Below are 20449 nucleotides of genomic sequence, written 5' to 3'. Positions count from 1 at the left end.
AAAAGTCCGCGAGCATTGCCACTTTCATTTCACTGTACATCTCGTATGTGTATGCGACAAATAAACTTGACTTGACTTGACTTAACTTGAGGGGGAGCTCTCCTAAAGTCTACAATCACTTCCACTGTCTTAAGAGCATTGAGCTCCAGGTTGTTGCGATGGCACCAGGACTCCAGCTGTGTCACTTCCTGTCTATAGGCAGATTCCTTCTCCTCCTGGATCAGTCCAATCAGGGTTGTGTCATCCGCAAAATTGAAAAGCTTGACAGAGGAGTCTGTGGAGTTGCAGTCATTGGAGTAGAGAGAGTAGAGTAGAGGGGAGAGTACGCAGCCTTGCGGTGCTCCTATGCTGCGGGTATGCGTGTCCGAGATGTGCTTTCCCAGCCTCACATGCTGCTTCCTGTCTGTCAGGACGTTGATGATCCACTGACAGAGGGGTTGAGGCACAGTCAACTCGGAAAGTTTGGAGTGTTGTAGCTCTGGCACAATGGTGTTGAATGCAGAGCTAAAATCCACAAACAAAATCCTTGCATATGTCCCCTGGCGATCTCGCTGCTGGAGGATGAAGTGCAGTCCTAGGTTGACTGCAGCATCCACTGATCTATCTGCCCGGTATGCAAATTGCAGGGGGTCCAGAAGGGGGTTGTGATATTTTTCAGGTGGATCAGCACGCCTTTCAATGGTCTTCATGATTACAGAGGTCATTGCGACAGGCCTGTAGTCATTAAGATTAGTAATCCTTGGCTTTTTGGGTACGGGAACAATAGTGGAGGCTTTGAAGCAGGCAGTGACAGTGCCATAAGCAGAGAGTTGGTGGTGTATCAGTCCTTCAAAAGCCTGCAAACATAGTGTCATATTGTTTCACTGTGGATTCTCCATCATTTCATTTTTGATTGTCACTTTCCTCTTTATCAACACTATGCTATCTTCTTTTCGAAAAGGGATTAACATTTTCAGATGAGAAGTCCTGATGATCAGCTTTTGAGGAAGGGACCTGACCCAAACCGTCCCCTGTCCATTCTCTCCACAGATGCTGCCTGATCCGTTGAGTTCCTCCAGAATTTTGTGGAGGAAGGAACTGCAGATGCTGGTTTATACCAATGATAGACACAAAGTGCTGGAGTAGCTCAGCAGGTCAGGCAGCATCTCTGGAGAAAGAGGATGGGTGACATTTCGGGTCTGAAGAAGGGTTCCAACCTGAAACATCATCTAACATTTTCTCCAGAAAAGCTGTTTGACCCGCTGAGTTACTCCAGCACCTTGTGTCTATCCTCCAGCACTTTGTTTTGTGTAAGAGATCAGCTCTGTTTATATTGAAGAAGCACTGCAGGCTTTTACTGCAAACCTGTGATGTGGTTGGTGAAACAAAGAATGGATCACCCACTGTGACAGCCACGCACAGCAAGAAGGAAGATCATGTTGGTATCAAGTATCGACTGATGGCAGCAGGAGAATTCACCCAAGTGAAAACACCAGCTTTCAACAACGAAGCCCCAGTTGATTTGTGACTAAATGGAAATTCATCCAATTAGCAGGCAGAGTAGAAAATAAACAAAAACAGCAGGAACAGCCTGCCAGAAATTCAGGAAAAGGTATTAATACTAAACAATTGTGCAAACTAGAGCTGTAAACAGTAATCTGTATATAGCGTGAAAATAGGAAAAACAGTAACTTATTTCCAACAGATAATGAATATATATATAACTAAAAGTCTCATCTTGATCACTTCCGGTCTGCGCTGTATATAGATTTTAGAAAAAGCGCTATCCTATATCGCTATGATTTTCGGCCATCTTACTCACAGTCCTGAGGCAGCCCCGAAGATTTTTCCAATCGATTAAAAATAAAAAAAGTTATGAGTGTTTAAAATTTTTTAAGATCAGCTGATTGGTCCTCTCGCCTGTCAATCACCATGATTAAGGTAACGCCCCTTCCGGGGGTGGGGGGGGGGGGGCAGGACTATAAAACCCCGGATGCCTGGACGTGAGTCAGTCACTCTGGAAGATTGTGAGGGAGAGGCCACAACTGTGATTCTAAGCTGTGAATCAACTAAACTGTGAGTCTGCAAAGTACTTGCAATAAATGATTTGTTAGCCCTTAATGACAATGCAATGAGTTGTTTGGCCTGCCCTGTGCTTGAGACTGCAATGCAAAATGGAAATGGAAATGACAATTCCATGAGTTGTTTGGCCTGCCCTGTGCTTGAGACTGCAATGCGAAATGAAAATAGAAATGACAATGCCATGAGTTGTTTGGACTGCCCTGTGGTTGAGACTGCAATGCAAAATGGAAATGGAAACGACAATGCCATGAGTTGTATGGCCTGCCCTGTGCTTGAGAGTGCAATGCAAAATGGAAATGGAAATGAAATAAAATTAGTTGTTTGGCCTGCCCTGTGCTAGAAACGGAAATGCAAAATGGAAATGGAAATGAAATTAAATGTTTTGTTTGGCCTGAGTGACTGACACAAGGCCCCTATTAGCTGAGAAACCAGTCCCTTTTGCCCAAAATGCCTGTATTAGCCCAGGAGGAGCATTTTGGCCCAAAAGGCCCGTGCCAGGCCAGGAAAAGTCTAGAAATTGTACCTTTCACTGAGATTTCACTCAGTATTGTCCCTTCAGTATTTTTTTCCCTCCCTTCATTGGCTCCCTGTGAAATCCAGGCCAGGATAGACTTTCCTCCATCAGAATCTGCAGAATTTTTTTCTGGCAGTTTCTGAGCTTCCAGCCCACCAGGCCTGAGTGACTGAGCTGCCAGCCCAACAATCCATTTGGCCCATAATGTCCTTACTAGCCCTCTGGAAACCAGTCCCTTGGGCCCACAACACCCATACTAGTGCTCTAGCACAATGAAAATATTAGATATACACTATAGAGACTATAAAGAGTGGGGATTTACTCTACACTTCATCTTCTATGAATTGATGTTCCTCATATGGTTTGGCACAATTTCTACCCAGAGAAAGGAGTAAATAAACAGAGAAGGTCGTCATATTGTACTGTAATGTTTCTTTGATTACTGCTGTAAAATCTATGACAATATAACACCAATATAACACCAGTGACTGCTAATTTAAATTGACATGGAGTTGGTGAATCGATTAACAGTGAGGTAAAAAAAAATGCAGCCTTTTGAATTTGATGTGTGCATAAACAAATAAATGAAAATGAAAATGAAAATCTCATAGATGCTGTCTGTGAAATGCTGCTCCTTGGCAGGAAGCAATAATTTGTAGAAATGAGTGAACTGATGAGAATTTTAAATTATTTATAAATTATTCTCACTGAAAAATACCACACAAAATGCCTGTTGTTTGCAGCTTGTATTTTTTAGGGCATATTAAAGTATCATTGTACATGTTCACTGGCTCCTAGATCTAAATTTACGTCTGTATTGTCATTCTCTGAGATAAACACTTCAACATTTCAAAACTGATTGTGATAAAAACTAATTAAGCAATTGCTACCTTATTTTCTAATGCCTGCTCCAATTATCTTTCCAGTCCACAAAATATTTAAAGTTAATTAAAATTCAAGTTTTTTCAAATGAAAACCAAAAGTAAACAAGGGTCCCGACCTGAAACCTATCCATATCTACCAGAGATGTTACCTGACCTGCTGAGTTACTCTGGCACTTAACGTGTTAATTTATAACCCATCATCTGCAGTTCCTTGTGTCTCACCAAAAATATTCATCAGATCCAGCAAGTAAATGTGGAGAGAGTGAAACAGAATTCCCAATGAGAAACCACTGAACGGAAATGTTAGCCTGCAGAGAATTTCCAGCATTTTTATTTTTTAGTTTGGAATTCCAAACTCCACAAGGTTTTTCTTTTGTGTAACGGATTTTTAATTCCTGGTTTGCCATCTTTGGGAATTGTTCCAGATGACTGGCTTCTCAACAGTTCTGCTTCTAGATGGCGCCCAAGCCAGGCGACTCTTTGTGTGCTGGTCATAGAAGTGGCTCTGCAATCACGCATTACAATCACTCCACTCTTATAAAACTCTACTCCAACACCAGCACTTCCCCATACACTGTGGATGGCTCAATTGTCATTGTGTATTGTCTTTCCACTAACAGGTTGACTGTTTAGCATGCAACAAAAGGTTTTCACTGCACCTCGGTACACGTGACAATAAACTAAGCTGACCTAAATTAAACTAAACTAACTTGACTATATCATTGTGATTGGGTAGCAGAGAACAGAAACCCTATCGCACCCCATATTAAGACATGTAAAGTCCACAATCCAGGGTGTGATAGACCATTGTAAGCATCTTCCCTGGAGTTCAACAATGTATCGTCCTCACCCTTTTGCTGCTAACCATAAAATCTGGCCGAACACACTTTTCAGCAATTATTTCCAACCCATGTCCTATTACCTGTATGTTCCAGTTCCATGGTGCTATTTTCTTGAAGTAAAGAATGGGTTGGAGAGGCCATATCCTGTGAATTAATTTATATATTTTAGAAACATGCCTTTGCAGAAGTCTAAACACGGAGGTGCTATTACTTTATTAACTGTACATGCACCCCAAAACACCTCATAAACTTTTGATGAGACCAACATTATTCTTCCCCTTTTTCATCCTTATTCTTATATAATCACATTCACAAGAAATATTGGTTGTCATTGTCTCGCTGCTGGGTTATATATGCTTTTTCTCATCAAAGAGAATATATATGTATTCTCATCAAAGCTCTCGATAAATACAGCAACACTTGCTTGCTCGTATTCAACAGCGTCCTTTAAAAAAAGGCTAATATATCACTTATTTTCCTAATTGCTTGTTATAGCTGTGTGCTAACACCTTGTGTTTCACGGACAAGAACACTGAAATTAGTATGTTAAGGATAGTGTGCTGTTTCCACACAGAGTTCAATTATTACCAAATGTAATGTTTGGGAACGTTAGATTGCATTAGACAAGATTAGTTTATTGATATATACGCCAGGTTGAAATGAAATTCTTTACTCGGATGAAACTTACAGTGAACAGTAGACATGGTAATGAGGAAGGACATTCTTGCCATAGAGGGAGTACAGAGAAGGTTCACCAGACTGATTCCTGGGATGTAAGGACTTTCATATGACGAAAGACTGGATAGACTCGGCTTGTACTCGCTAGAATTTAGAAGATTGAGGGGGATCTTATAGAAACTTACAAAATTCTTAAGGGGTTGGACAAGCTAGATGCAGGAAAATTGTTCCCGATGTTGGGGAAGTCCAGAACAAGGGGTCACAGTTTAAGGATAAAGGGGAAATCTTTTAGGACTGAGATGAGAAAAAAAAAATGTACATAGAGAGTGGTGAATCTCTGGAATTCTCTGCCACAGAATGTAGTTGAGGCCAGTTCATTGGCTATATTTAAGAGGGAGTTAGATGTGGCCCTTGTGGCTAAAGGGATCAGGGGGTATTGAGGAGAGCAGTTACAGGATACAGAGTTGGATGATCAGCCATGATCATATTGAATGGTGGTGCAGGCTCGAAGGGCCGAATGACCTACTCCTGCACCTATTTTCTATATTTCTATGAGAGGTATAACAATAAATGTAATGGTGAATGTAAAATAACAGAATAAAGTATTGACGATTTACCGCATTATGAAGTAGGGCAGGATAACTGAATGAAGTAGAGAGTAAGAGTAAATGGCAGCACCTCCGGGAAGGCGGTGTAAAATAAGTGATCAGTTCAGGAGTCTAATAGGTGTTCTTAAGTCTGAATAACTGGGTTCTTAAGTTCCTGTAATATCTACAAGAAGGTAGAGAGGAAAGGGAATGGACAGAGTGGCAGGCATCCTTGACACAATGGCAAATTAATGCCTTTTTAGCGGAGTCGAGACCATGCGTTAATTCAATGAACTTTATAACGAACGGTAACAATGAATAACGCGAGTCTATCAGACAGCTAAATAAATGATGTTGTATCCACAAGTGTGGAGCTCGCATGAATGAACGCGACAAAAAGCGCACAAAACCCACTCCTCGCGCCCACGTGACTGGATTAGTCAAACCCTCTACCCCAAGGCACCAGCAGGTGTCGCTACACCTTTATTATTACAGCCAGGAAGGAAATTTCAAATTAATACCAAAGGCTTTGGTATCTTTTGACCGTGGCTAGCACCCCTGATTTTTTTGTCCAGAGGTTGTGAATGGTTTTAATCCCATTCCAGAGATTTGAACAATAATCTGAACTGTCTCTCCAATGAGGGTGTGTTGCACTAATTCAGTGAGAGTTTTTTGAAGTGGTCACCAAGTTGAGGACAGGGCTGGGCAGATTGTCTATAAGGATGTTAGCCAGGCCTGGGCTGGGCAGATTGTCTGTAAGGATGTTAGCAAGGCCTTTGATAAGGTCCCGCATGGTAAACTAATCTGGTAGGTTAGACTGCATGGAATCCAAAGTAAGCGAGCCAAATGGATTCATAATCGGCTTTGAGGAAGGGGTTAAAGGATAGTTGTGGAGGGTTGTTTTTGTGATTGGAGGCCAGTGACCAAGTGGTGTGCCACAGGGATTGATGCTTTCCTGCTTTCCACTATATACATTAACGATTTGGATGACAATGCACTGTAGGTACTTTTGTAGCGGGCACTGATGGTATCGAAGACAGTGAGGTAGGATATTCAGTGTATAACAAGATCTAGATTCTTTGGGAAGGTGGCCAAAGGGATGGTATATGGAATTTAAATCTGAGAAGTATGAGGGGTTGCACTTCCTTATGTCAAACTGAGGAAGGACTTACACAGTAAATGATAGAGCCTTGGTGAGAGCTGCAGAACATCTGGGATATGGGTACACTGTTCCCAAAAAGTTGCGAGTCAGGTGGCATTTGGTACACTTTTCCTCATTGGGATGAGTAGTGAGCACAACAGTTGGGACATCATCATACAGCTGTATAAGTTGTTGGTGAGACCACACTTTGAGTACTGTGCGCAGTTCTGATCACCCAGCTACCGAGAGTTGGAAAGGATGCAGAACAGATTCACCAGGATGTTACCTGGGCTTGCGGGCTTGAGTTATGGGGGAGAGAATGGATAGGCTGGCACTTTTTCCTTTGGACCATAGGAGGATGAGATGGTGACCTGATTGAGGTTTACAATGTCATGAGGGGGCATGGAGAAAGTGAACATGCTGGGGTTCAGGAAAAGGTGTTCATGTCAAACAATGGTGCCTACGTTGGAGCTCGGGACGTCTCTTAGCGGCTTGTAACGCTAACGGCAGGTACTCGGGAAACGAGGTAAGTTTGTGAAGACTCGTGAAGATTTTTCAACAGGCCCCGAGTACCTACGAGTGACTATTACCTTAATTCTCCGTGTTCGAATCAGGGGAAATTCGGCAGAACTCTTGAATTAGCTCGTACAGTGGGACAGCCCCTTTACAGCGAATGCATTGCTGGAGACCCTTGTTTGATTCCAACTACGGGTGCTGTCTGTACGGAGTTTATACGTTCTCCCCGTGACCTGTTTGGGTTTCTCAGAGAACTTCCGTTTCCTCCTACACTCCAAAGATGTACAGGTTTGTAGGTAAATTGGCTTGGTAAATGTAAAAATTGTCCCTGGTGGGTGTAGGATAGTGCTAATGTGCGGGAATCGCTGGTCGGCGCCGACCCGCTGGGCCGATGTGCCTGTTTCCACGTTGTATCTCTAAACTAAACTAAACTAAAACATTGTTGCTTGTGGGAACCTGCTGTGTCCAATTTGCCTGCAGCATCACAGTCACAGTGTCTGTACACTTCAATAATTCTTTATTGGTTGTAAATTGCTGTGCTCAGAACTGAGGCTGTGAATAGCGTGATATAAATCCATCTTCTTTATTTCAATTTGATTTCACGATATATCTCTTGATAAGGGCTCGGAAATGTAAGCACAGTCCTCATGATGGCAGCAATGATTCCATTTTCTTCAGCAATAGTTTCTAACTGGAAATGAAAGGCGACAACATCTCTGTCAAAATATGGGCAGTCATAATAATAAATATGTCATTCACTTTGTTTCCTATCTTGATGCATTGCAAAGCCAGGCATTGTGAAGGGGGAGGATGTCAGAATACAAATCTTTTCCAGCCAGAAGAGGATGAATGGAATAGCTTCATGCACCAGATTCATAAGCAGTAAATGACTGCAGCATGGTAGCGCAACGGTGGAGTTGCTGCCTTTCAGCACCAGTGACCCAGGTTCGATCCTGACTACAGGTGCTGTCTGTACAGCGTTTGTATGTTTTCTCCGTGACCATGCGGGTTTTTTCTGGCTTCTCTAATTTCCTCCCACACTCTAAAGATGTACAGGTTTGTAGGTTAATAGGATTTGGGAAATTGTTCATAGTGTGTAGGATAATGTTAGTGTGTGAATGATCAATGAGCCGAAGGGCCTGTTTCCGTACTGTATCTCTGGACTAAAAACTGGCTCGCTCAGAGTGCAAGATTACTGCAGACCTGCTGAACCACCTCCTTCCTGGCTTGGCAGAGTCTGAAGAAAAGGGCCAGAGGCACAAGCAACTGCAACTTGAACCTGCAGCAATAACCAATCTGCTGGATGAACTCAGCTAGCCTCGCAGCATCTGTGGAGGAAGGAATGGGCGATGTTTTAGGTTGAAACCCTGCATCAGGAAATTGTCAGAATCAGTTAAAATGATCTTGAAGGTATAAGCAGAACATCTTTGTGGCATTGGGTATAAGAAGAACATCTTTGTGACATTGGAAGGGGTAGGATAGGGACCCACAATCCTGTTTACATCAACGATAGTGGAAAGGGTCAAAAGCTTCAAATTCCTGGGCGTGCACATTTCTGAAGCTCTTTCCTGGTCCCAGCACACTGATGCAATTACAAAGAAAGCACATCAGTGCCTCTACTTTCTGAGAAGATTACGGAGAGTCGGTATGTCAAGGAGGACTCTCTCAAACTGCTCCAGGTGCACAGTAGAGTGCATGCTGACTGGTTGCATCGTGGCTTGGTTCGGCAACTTGAGCGTTCAGGAGCGGAAAAGGATGCAGAAAGTTGTAACCACTGCCTAGTCCATCATCGGCTCTGACCTCCCCACCATCGAAGGAATCTATCCTAGTCGCTGACTCAAAAAGGCAGCCAGCATCATCAAGGACCCACACCATCCTGGCCACACATTCATTTCTCCGCTGCCATCGGGCAGAAGGTACAGGAGCATGAAATCTGTTACATCCAGGTTCAGGAACAGCTTCTTCCCCACAGCCATCAGGCTATTAAACTCACCAACAAACAGACTCTGAACTGTAACAGCCTATTGCACTTTATCTGCTAATTTATATGTACATTGAATTGAACGGTTCTGTATTTTTGCTTACTATATTCTGTTGTGCTGCAGCAAGCAAAAATGTCATTGTCCTATCTGGGACACATGACAATAAACTCTCTTGACTTGACTTGACTTGAGTGTCTCAGCACACTGTAACTAAATGAAGGATCTATTCTACTGCTCCAGAGCAATGTTAAATGATTCCCCACTCTAATCAAACATTTAGATTGGGTGACCACATTTACTATGCACAGACAACTCTGAACATTTTGTTTCCTGCTTTTTAATTCACCATACAACCGCGAAACTGGGTGTTGTAACAACACCCAATATAAGGACAGATACTTGGATAGGAAAAAAAAGATGGGTAGTGACCTAATGCAGGCAAATAGGATTAATGTAGATAGTCAGCATGGATAATGTGTAAGAAAGAACTGCAGAAACTGGTTTAAACCGAAGATAGACACCAAAATCTGGAGTAACTCAGCGGGTCAGACAACATTTTTGCAGAGTGTAGATTTGCAAAGAGAGTCTGCAGAGGTTTGCCAGGGTTCATGTCACGGTTTATTTGAAACAGCTCTGTCACAGAGGACTGTTTACGGACTGTTCCCAGGGACGCATCCAGAGACTGACATCAAGTGCTGCTGGAAGGTCATCAACGCGGTGAAAGACGCTTTTTGGTCTGCCTGAGCATTGTTGAGTACCCAGCAGAGCGAGATGTCCGTTGGGGAATGTTGCCAACTGGCCTGCTGCAGACTGCAGGAGTACGTGCTGAGGGACGCACTGAAGCTTGGTGCAGCCAACGCCAAGGCTCGTGGGGGAGGACCACAGTCTAGGGTCCTTCCGCTGCTGGACTTGGGGGGCACGGTGTGGTGGAGACACCCCTCAAAATAAGGGAAGGGATTCCACGCCAGTGGGCCACATGAGTGGCAAGGGTGGGAGATAAATTTGTGAAATTTGAGCAACAGTATTGAATGTCTTGTATAGGCTCCGAAAATGTCGGATGAATTTCTTGCATGGTTCATGTATTGTAGATATTTATTACCTGAATAAAGTCTATTTTGAAATGGGATCTCTGAAGAAAAGGGATAGGTATCAACCCAAAACAACCACCTATCCCTTTCCTCAGCTTTACTCCAGCTTTATATGTCTATCATCAGCATGGATAAATGGGCTGAAGAGCCAATATCTGTCTCCACAACTCTGACTAAGTTTAAAGAATCGCATTCAGCCTTGGTGCATTGCACCTTTCCAGATTCAATATCAAATTCAGCAATTTTATCCAAAAGACGTGGTCTATGTTTCTGGACCTATTACAAGTATGAGATGCAATAGTAATTTAAATAAATAAATAAATAAATGAGTGGTATCAGGACCTGGTAACGGGAGGTAAAACAACAAAAACAGACTTGGTTGGTAGTCCCCTTTCTGCGGAGTTTAATGTTATAATTGTTATAGAGCGATTGTTCCTATTTTCTTTTTCTTTCTTTTCTAGGGTCTATTTTCTCACTTTACTTCCTTCTCTAACTTCTTTTCTAAGGGGCTTTCTTTCCCAACACTCTTGCACTTCACGACTCTCGCGCACTTTCTTTACTTTCCTTACTTCTATCTTTTTCTTAAAGCTCAAAAAAAATGAAGCGGTACAAAAAATGTATTAAGATATATGTGTTGTGTAGTATTGTAATTTACCGTACTTCTAATAAAAATAAAAAATAAAAAAAAAATAAAAATTCAGCAATTTTGGATAACTCTTTCTCTGAGTGTTAGAACAGTTACTTTATCTGTCTGTAATGTTGACCGAGTATTTTTTCCTTCCATGGTTTGGAAAGATTTTTTTTTGGTAGCTGAGAATAGCACACTCTGACCTACAGCAATCAGCAAAGGAAAACACTGTGAAATGTTGATGCATGATAGAAAATGTTGAACAAGAATATTTTTCCAAATTCATCTATTAAAAAACTTGTGTTTACCATTCCCCCATTTGAGATTTCTAGCACCAAGATTGATCCCAGGATCTCAATTTTTAGGTGAGAAACTCTCAGAATGGATTCTGCAAATATTGTTGAATCCAACCAATTATCCATTAAATTATCAGAATAAAAACATTAATTTAGGTGGGCAACCTACTCCATTAGTTAATACCCAGCGTGTTGAAGACAAACAAAATCCCACTTTCTTTCAACTTTCACATTCCAGTTGTTCTTTTTGCCTTATCTTGAGAATTCCTCTCTAAAGTTCATCTTTCCTACCGTACTTCTGGATTCTTTTATTTTATGAGTCTTCATAGCTTCTTGTGATCCTGCCGTCGCAAAGCTTGGAGAAGCGGTAGTTCCTTGGGAGAATTGAAACTATTTAAACTCATTTAAGTGTTTTGTATTCATTTAATTTTTATTAAATATTAATATGTAATATCATATTTTAATGGTTTAACTCATTACTCGCAGAATTCCAGCAACATATAAGAAGGTTGTTCACGCATCACAACAACAAAATAACCCCTGTCTGAACTTGCGCTATCTCTTGTAATCACTTTCCCTTGCTTTGAACATTTATCTATTCTTTATTTCTTAATACTTATCCATTCATTTTTAAATGATCAGCTGACATAAATGCTAAGGGATTTCACATTGCAGTAGCCATCTCTGCAAAAATTTCCTTAATTCCTGCTTTCATCAAAGCTGTATCATCATATGTCAGCTTTTGCGAGGACAGTTGCATTCCAACTAAGACCCGGACATGGTTCAACAACAACAAACGCTGTTTCACTGCAGAACTCAGACAGCTCCGACAGTCTAAAGAGGAGGCCTACAGGAGTGGGGATGCAGACCTCTACAGGCAGGCCAAGTACAAGCTGAGAAGAGGAATCAGAGCTGCCAAGGAAAGGTACTCTGAGAAGTTAAGGAGCAAGTTCTCAGCTAGTGACTCTTCTTCAGTTTGGAATGGTTTGCAAGGAATTACCAGCTACAAGAAGAAAGCCCCCCGCTCTTTGGACAATCGTCAGCTGACCAACGACCTGAATGAGTTTTACTGCAGGTTTGAAAATCAGAAACATAACACTCCAAACTTTCCGAGTTGACTGTGCCTGAGCCCCTCTGTCGGTGGATCACCAGCTTCCTGACAGACAGGAAGCAGCATGTGAGGCTGGGAAAGCACATCTCGGACGCGCAAACGCTCACCATAGGAGCACTGCAAGGCTGCGTACTCTCTCCTCTCCTCTACTCTCTCTACACCTCTGTCAAGTTTCTCATGATTGCGGACGACACAACCCTGATTGGACTGATCCAGGATGGGGAGGAATCTGCCTACAGACAGGAAGTGTCACAGCTGGCGTCCTGGTGCCGTAGCAACAACCTCTCAATGCTCTTAAGATAGTGGAATTGATTGTAGACTTTAGGAGAGCTCCCCCTCCCCTCACCCCACTCACCATCAACAACACCACAGTCACATCTGTGGAGTCTTTTAAGTTCCTGGGGACCATCATCTCCAAGGACCTTAAGTGGGGGGCTACCATCAACTCCAGTCAAAAAGGCACAACTGAGGATGTACTTTCTACAGCAGCTGAGGAAGCACAATCTGCCACAGGCAATGATGGTCCAATTCTACACAGCCATCGTGGAGTCTGTTCTCACCTTCTCCATCATGGTCTGATTTGGCTCAGCCACCAAGCACGACACCTGGAGGCTGCAGCGAATCGTCCGATCAGCAGAGAAGGTTATTGGCTGCAACCTTCCCTCCATTGAAATTACTGTACACTGCAAGGGCCAGGAAGCGAGCGGGCAAGATCATCTCTGACCCCTCTCACCCTGGCCACAAACTCTTTGAATCACTTCCCTCTGGAAGGTGACACCGCATTGTCAAAGCTGCCACAGCCAGACATAAAAACAGTTTTTATCCACGAGTAGTTGCTCTACTCAACAGCCAAAAATCTGTAGGCTCCCTTTGATCCGGTATTTTGTTTGTTCTCATGCTTAATCAATGGTGTTTTATCATTAATGTCTTATTATTATTAATGTTTAGTGTTTTCTGAGTCATTTGTAATTGTCACTATGTCATGTTGTTACTTGTGGATGGAGCACCAAGGCAAATTCCTTGTATGTGAATACTTGGCCAATAAACATACTTACTTACTTACTTCCTTAAAAGGAAATTGGATGTCAGTGTACTTTGTTCACCAGGGGAAATGTTCTTTCACAATCAATCCAGATTTTGCTAAGATATATAATATTTCCCACAAACTATTTGTGGTCCTGTATTTCATGTCGACGTTTTCATTTCAGATGTTTTTCCACAACATCTTCACAATACTCTTCCCTTAGTTCTAATGTCTACAAATAAAAGTGAGGCTGCACAGAGCATTGTGTTCAGCCCTGGTGTAAAAAGGATGTTGTTAAGATGAAAAAACTGCAGAAAATATTCACGAAGATATTGCCAGAATTTGAGGACCTGAGCTGTAGGGAAAGGTTAGGCAGGTTAGGACTTTATTCCTTGGAGTGCAGGAAGCTGAGTGGTGATATTATAGAGGTGTCTAAGATAATTAAGGGAATAGATAAGGTGAATGCACTGAATCATTTAGTAGGGGAATCAAGAACCAGAGGTGAGAGGGAAAAGATTTAATAGGAACCTGAGGGTAATTTTTCACACTGAGGGTGATGGATATTTGGGAATGAGCTGCCAGAGGAGGTAGTTGAGGCAAGTACAGGTGTACTATAATAACATTTAAAACATTTGGACAAGTACATGGATAGGAAAGCTTTAGAGGGAAATGGGGCAAATGTGGGCAGGTGGGACCAGCGAGGGTGAGCATCCTGGTTGGCATACGCATGTTGGGCCAAAGGGCATGTTTCCGTATGGTTATGACTCTATAAATCTAACTACCTGCAATTCTAAAATAAATAAGCCAAACAAGATTTTGTACAAACTGAGTACTTAATTATTTTATATTCATTGTTTTAAAGCACAAACCCCAAACCGTTTACAATCTTCAAAACTGATCTTTCTACGCCCTGAGGCCAAGGACTCAGATGCTAATGGATTGCTGCTGCACCTCACCTACACATGAAGCACAAGGGAAATGTTTGATCTGGATCAAGACTGGATTGGGGAGTTGGGGAAGGAGATACAGTATTGAAGGTTGGTAATTGGGGGCTCAAATTGTTTCTGAAGCTGAAGCATGGGTGGTAGTTGATCATCAGTCCCCATCAGATGGGAGGGAATGTGTGGATATTGGATGCTTGTTCTATGGGAAGAGTGGATTAAGAGCCTGATCAGAGCCCTCTGGAGTGGGTGATAAAACTGTGATGGGGTGGGAGGGTCCAACAGCAAGAGATCAGTGCCTTGAATTGTGATGTCAGGAATAACAGGTTGCAGATGGCGGACTGTGCTGATCGGAGGTGTGGAGAGGATGTGTGGATGTGGTGGGGTCAGTGGGATCAGATAGTGGTGGGTCATTGGGGTTGCTAAACAAAAGCGGAAAATAGTGTTTAGTTTAGTGTTTAGTTTCGAGATACAACATGGAAACAAGCCCTAAGCCTGCTGGCCCACCAAGTCCATGCTGACCATCGATCACCCATTCACACTAGTTCTATGTTATTCCAGTTTCTCACTCCTATACACTAGGGACAATTTACAACAGCGAATTAACATCAAAACCTGAGATAGATGCAAAAAACTGGAGTAACTCAGTGGGTCAGACAGCATCTCTGGAGAAAAGTAGGTGGTGTTTTGTGTCGAGACCCTTCTTCAGACATTGCATGCAGATTGCAAATCTTTGGAATGTGGGTGGAAACTGGAACACCGGGAGGACACCTTGATGCAATCACGGGATTTCGTCCAAACTCCAGATAGACAGCACCCAAAGTCAGGATTAAATCCCGGTCCCTGGTGCTGTGTGGCAACAGGTCAACCAGCTGCACCACTGGGCCACCTATGAAAGTCAAAGCTTGAGTGCAATCCTGCCCTGTGTTATTAAAGATAGACACAAGGTGCTGGAGTAACTCCGTGGGTCAGGTAGCATCTCTGGAGGAAAAGGATAGGTGACGTTTTGGGATGGGATCTTTCTTCAGACTTAACACGTTTTTTCTTGGTGGCTAATGATGATTGCTCTTTGGAACATTGTGCATGCAAGTGTCTTGAAATGCCTCAGAGAATGTGATGCATGTGGAATGTTGTCAATGTGATGAGGGGCCATTAGTTGATCCTCATGACCAAATCTCTAGCAAAGTGCCACTTTCACATCAAACTCAGCTGCTAGTGCTTGCACCACTATACCTGTCTGAAAGATGTATACTTGAAACCTTGCTTTGAGCAGCTAATACATCCAAATATTTACACTGGTGACCTGGAGTTCTCTGTGCCACCAGGGACATTGGCCAGATTGAGCCATTGCACTGCCCAGATTAAGCTGCAAACCAATTTAAACCAAGCCCAAATAATCATCAGGCCAATCTCTTCCAGCCAAGGACTTTAAATACATATAGGATAAGAAGAAGATCAGGATGCAATGTTGGCGGAGTAAGGTAAAGTTAAGTACACAGAACATTACTTAATCAAAGGTACAGCATAGGAACAGGCCATGTCTGTGCCGAACACGGTGCCAAAATAAACTAATCATAAGATCATGTGATAGGAGCATAGTTGGGCTGTTCTGCCCATCAAGTCTATTCTGCCAATCAATCATGGCTGATCTATCTCTCCCTCCTAACCTCATTCTCCTGCCTTCTCCCCATAACCTCTGACACCCGTACTAATCAAGAATGAATCTTATAGATAATTAAGATAGTATAGATCTTAAGAATAATCATCTGTCCACTTCAAAAATAGGCACAATGTGCTGGAGCAACTCAGTGGGTCAGGCAGCATCTCTGGAGGAAAGTAATAATTTCTGCACATTATTCATATCTCTCAATTCCCTGAATATCCTTGTGCCCAACCAAAAGATTATTCAACACAAGTAGAAATAAGTTGGCTGAACTTTCATACACCTCAACTAGTTCTGAACTTGCAAATACCTTGGGTTTTCACTTTAAAGACCTTCAGTGTGCAAGCTATTCACCGATTCTTAGATCAGAAAAATCAAGCAGGCACCTACTATTTGGTCTTCTCGTAAATGAACATGGATTTTCTTTGAAAAAGCGGCATCAATCCATTCAATTGAGCAAGATGAAACTGAGGAATACAAATTCCACTTCGTCTGATCAAAATCCTTTCTCTTGAATTATTCACATTGAACCAGCCTAGAGCGTGTCATTTCAATATTTACATTTCTCTTCTAATAAATCAGTTAACTCATTTCCAGAATATGGTTTAATAAGAGATTACAAAATTGATCACCTTTCAATGGTGGCTCAGAACAGGAGGATTGGAAAGTCCATTCCACTGTATAAACCACTGTGGTTGGCATGAAATCTATTGTCACATGACATTGTCAGCCGCTGTCTGAAAAAAGCTCTGAGAATAGCTAAGGACAAACTGCACCCCCTCCACACACACCTGGATCTCCTGCCATCAGGCAAGAGATATCGAAGCATCAAAGCCCGGACTACAAGACTGCTAAACAGCTTCCTACCACAGGCTGTGAGGCTGCTAAACAGTCACTCAGTACTCACAGTCACTTGATTCTGCAGCTGGCACGGACACTTTAATAACTGGCACTGGCCACTCAAATCAGCTGCCCCGGACATTTTTATGATTGGTTTATTGTATTTTAACATTGTGTTTTACCTGCTTTTAACTATTTATTTATACTGTTCCATCAGGGGCTGGATTGTTTTGCGTGTTATTATGTGTGAAACATTTTAAATTTCATGTGCGATGCTCCACTATTCCCTGGGAAACGTCTTTTCATTTTGCACTGTACAACTGTTGCTTGCAAGATGACAATAAAGATTGATTGATTGATTGATGTCCGTGAGAATACCATGAAGACAATGAGGTTGAATTCCTGGACATTTTTTTATTATCCAGCTCAATTTCTCTGAAACCAAGTACACTATCAGCTGCTGAAATCCTAGCAATTAGCTAACTCGACATGGACTTAAGATCAAAGCCAGTCAGGGTCAATTGCACATTACGACAATGCATTACACTGAGTCAAACACAAAGTGTTGGAGTAACTCAGTTAGTTGAGCAGCATCTTGGAGGGAATGGATAGACGACAAGAGTTCGGGTCAACATTTTCAGGTCAAGAGTTTCTCAGACTGAAGGACCCAGAACGTCATTAGTTCATTTCCTCCACAGATGCTGCCTGATCCGTTGAGTTAATCCAGCATCTGTAATACCTAATGTCTCCAATTGCATAACTCTCTTAACTATTCATTTGCGAAGCCACTTACTCTGTAGAGATTTTCCTGTGGACTTTGTTTCCTTCTCCAATGAAGTCAGCATAGAAAGCTCCTTCAGAGGCATGGTTGATTTTATTGACCGCAGTCGCTGGGTCTGATCTTTTCCATGATGATCCATTCTGAGATTTGTCACTATGTGACACCGACCCTGATAACATATCAACAGCAAACACTAAATAGCAATAATGATTACTATGAATAAAATCATAAGAGAAATAGATCGGGTGGACACAGTCTTGTGCCCAGAGTAGGGGAATCGGGAACAACAAGGTGAAGGGCGGAAAGACTTTATAGGAATCTAAGGGTTAACCTTTTCACGCAAAGGGTGGTAGGTGTATGGAATGCGCTGCCGGAGTAGGTAGTTGGGGCTGGACTATCGCAATGTTTAAGAATCAATTAGATAGGTACATGAATAGGACAACTTTAGGGGGATATGGGCGTAGGATTAGTGTAGATGGGAAATATTGGTCGGTGTGGGCAAGTTGGGCCAAAGGGCATGTTTCGACACTGTATCACTCTATGAATGGAGCAGAGGATTTGGTGTGGCAAATTTGGCTGAAAACAGGTATGATTAAAATTTAGTCAAGAATCAAATTCCCGAAGGAACCCAAAGGGTCAGGCCACATCTGTGCAGGAAAGTAGATTGATAATGTTTCTGGTTCCATCCCAAAATGGTATTTCTCAATTTCCCTTCACAGATGCTGCCTGACCTCCTGAGTCCCTTCAGCAGTTTGTGTTTTGCTCATGATTCCAGCATCTGCAGTGTCTTGTGTCTCCATGTTTAAATTATATATGTCCAATATTTTAATACATTGGTTATAATCCTCACATTCAATTTTTAACACAAACACTTTAACGAGTATTTTTAAAGTTCACATGGAGGAGATGTCAAACATGTCTTTGGCTCCACAGCTGCTGCTTGACTGGCTGAGTTTCTGAAGTTTAGTTCTGCTCTACATTCCAGTTTTTGCATTTTCTTGCATCTCTGAAGATTTGCTACAATTGTACAGTGTTTTGTTGAGGCGACGCAGGAGTACTGTGCACATTTTTTTGCTCCCCTGAATTTAAGAAAGAATAAACTGGCTAAGGAAACCATCCAGAAGAGATTTGCTTGGCTCATTCCTGGGATGAGAGGATTCACTATCATGAATTGCTGAAAAAGACTCATTTTGGGAGCAGTTGCAGCAAAGATGAAGGAATTGAGAACTGGGGATCGCGTCTTTGTAATTTTCAAATTGAGGTAAGATTTTCCAGCTTGCAGATTAAACAAAATACTTTATTTTTACACTGATGTGGAATATCTCTTGCTTGTCCTGTAACATCTGGTAACACTAACAGGGTTTCCTTTATTATCATTCAGACCGAAGTCTGAACGAAATTTCGTGCCTGCAGTCATACATACATACAATACAATAAAAAAACAACAATAAACACATATTAACATCCACCACAGTGGGTCCACATAGTACCTCCTCACTGTGATGGAGGCAAAAGTCTTAGGTCTGCAGTCTCTTCCCTCCTCTTCTCCCTCTGCGCTGAGGCGAGTCCGGGCGATGTTAAAACAGTCCCGCGGCTCAATCACCGCGGCCCGGGGTGGTCGAAGCTGCCGTCCACCAGTCCTGCTGACGCAGCCGCTGGCTCGCGGCCGAACCCTGGACTCAGGTCACCGCCACAAGAACGCCGTCCCAGCCACTGGACCACCGTTCCAGCCCCGAGCCGGATCGCCCTCACGTAAGTACCGTTCAGCCTCGCGCCAGGCCGCCCCGACATGGGCGCCGCTCCTCCCTCAGGCTGGGCCACCCCGACATCGGCGCCGCTTCTCCCTCGGGCCGGGCCGCCCCGACATGGGCGCCGCTCCTCCCTCGGGCTGGGAGTGCCGTACCTCCCCGAGCTCGGCCACTCCGACGGGAGCACCGTTCCTCCCTCGTGCTGGCCGCCCTCACGGGATCGCCACAGCCCCTCACGGAAGCACTGTTCCAGCCCCGAGCCGGACCGTCCTCACGTCAGCGAGCTCAGGGCGAGTCCCGGCGGGCTCTGCCTACTGAGCCTCGAGGTTGCCAACTCCGCCATTAGGCCTCAGCGCAGACGGAGGCAGAGAAGGGGAATACGACAAAAAAGTCGCATTCCCCCTGCAGGGAGAGAGAGCAAGCCCTGTTTCCCAGTGAAAATAATGCAATTTTGTTTTTAAAATGCAAGGGGGGGAGAATTTGCCTTACAAATTATAAGCTTTGAAGCAATCTCAATCGCCTGTGGTAATGCGATCACAAGGCTTGGCGCGTGAGGAAATTATCCAATTATCCCCACTGACTGAGTATAACGTTACCACTATACGCACCCTTTCCCATACCAATGTAAAACTTGGCTGTAGCGGAGACTAAACAACCATGCTTCAGAGGCCACAGAGAAAGCAAGCCTCCAGGTTCTGCTTTTTATGGGCTAGCAGGATCAGGGATGTATGGTGTGAATGAAGTGATGGATGTGAGCATCCTCCCAATACAGCACAATTCATATTTTCACCAAGTCAATACTTTCTGCCCAGTTTTGGAATGGAGACACAAGAAACTGCAGATTTAGTTTTATGACAGAGATACAGCATGGAACAGGCCCTTTGGCTTTTCTTTAGTCAGAGGGTGGTGAATCTTTGGAATTCATTGCCACAGATGGCTGTGGAGGCCAAGTCAATTAATATTTTTAAGGTGGAGATTGACAGATTCTTGGTCAGTAAGGGTGTTAGCAATTATGGAGAGAAGGCAAAAGAATGGGGTTGAGAGGGAAAGATAGATCAGTCATGATTGAATGGCAGAGTAGACTTGATGGACCAAATTATGCTCATACAACCTATGAGCTTATG

The 20449-nt window shown here is 43.0% G+C and overlaps 1 protein-coding gene across 3 annotated transcripts in view; it reads right to left on the bottom strand.

Moving 5' to 3' along the window:
- LOC129697394 (uncharacterized) overlaps positions 1 to 20449 on the bottom strand; it is a 90120-nt gene that overhangs the window by 14379 nt on the left and 55292 nt on the right. For 2 of the 3 annotated variants that reach the window (XM_055635904.1, XM_055635911.1), the window contains exons 11-13: positions 17590 to 17746; positions 11509 to 11591; positions 4382 to 4445 (exon numbers count right to left, since the gene is read on the bottom strand). In XM_055635904.1, the coding sequence (XP_055491879.1) occupies positions 4382 to 4445; positions 11509 to 11591; positions 17590 to 17746 (304 nt within the window). The remainder of the gene's footprint in view (positions 1 to 4381; positions 4446 to 11508; positions 11592 to 17589; positions 17747 to 20449) is intronic. The other variant, XM_055635919.1, reaches the window with a different exon arrangement.

The sequence above is a fragment of the Leucoraja erinacea genome, chromosome 1 (genome assembly GCF_028641065.1).
Source record: "Leucoraja erinacea ecotype New England chromosome 1, Leri_hhj_1, whole genome shotgun sequence".
NCBI classification, from domain to species: Eukaryota; Metazoa; Chordata; class Chondrichthyes; order Rajiformes; family Rajidae; genus Leucoraja; species Leucoraja erinaceus.
Note: the sequence above shows the minus strand (reverse complement) of the source record. Positions and strands in the feature narration are given on the sequence as shown.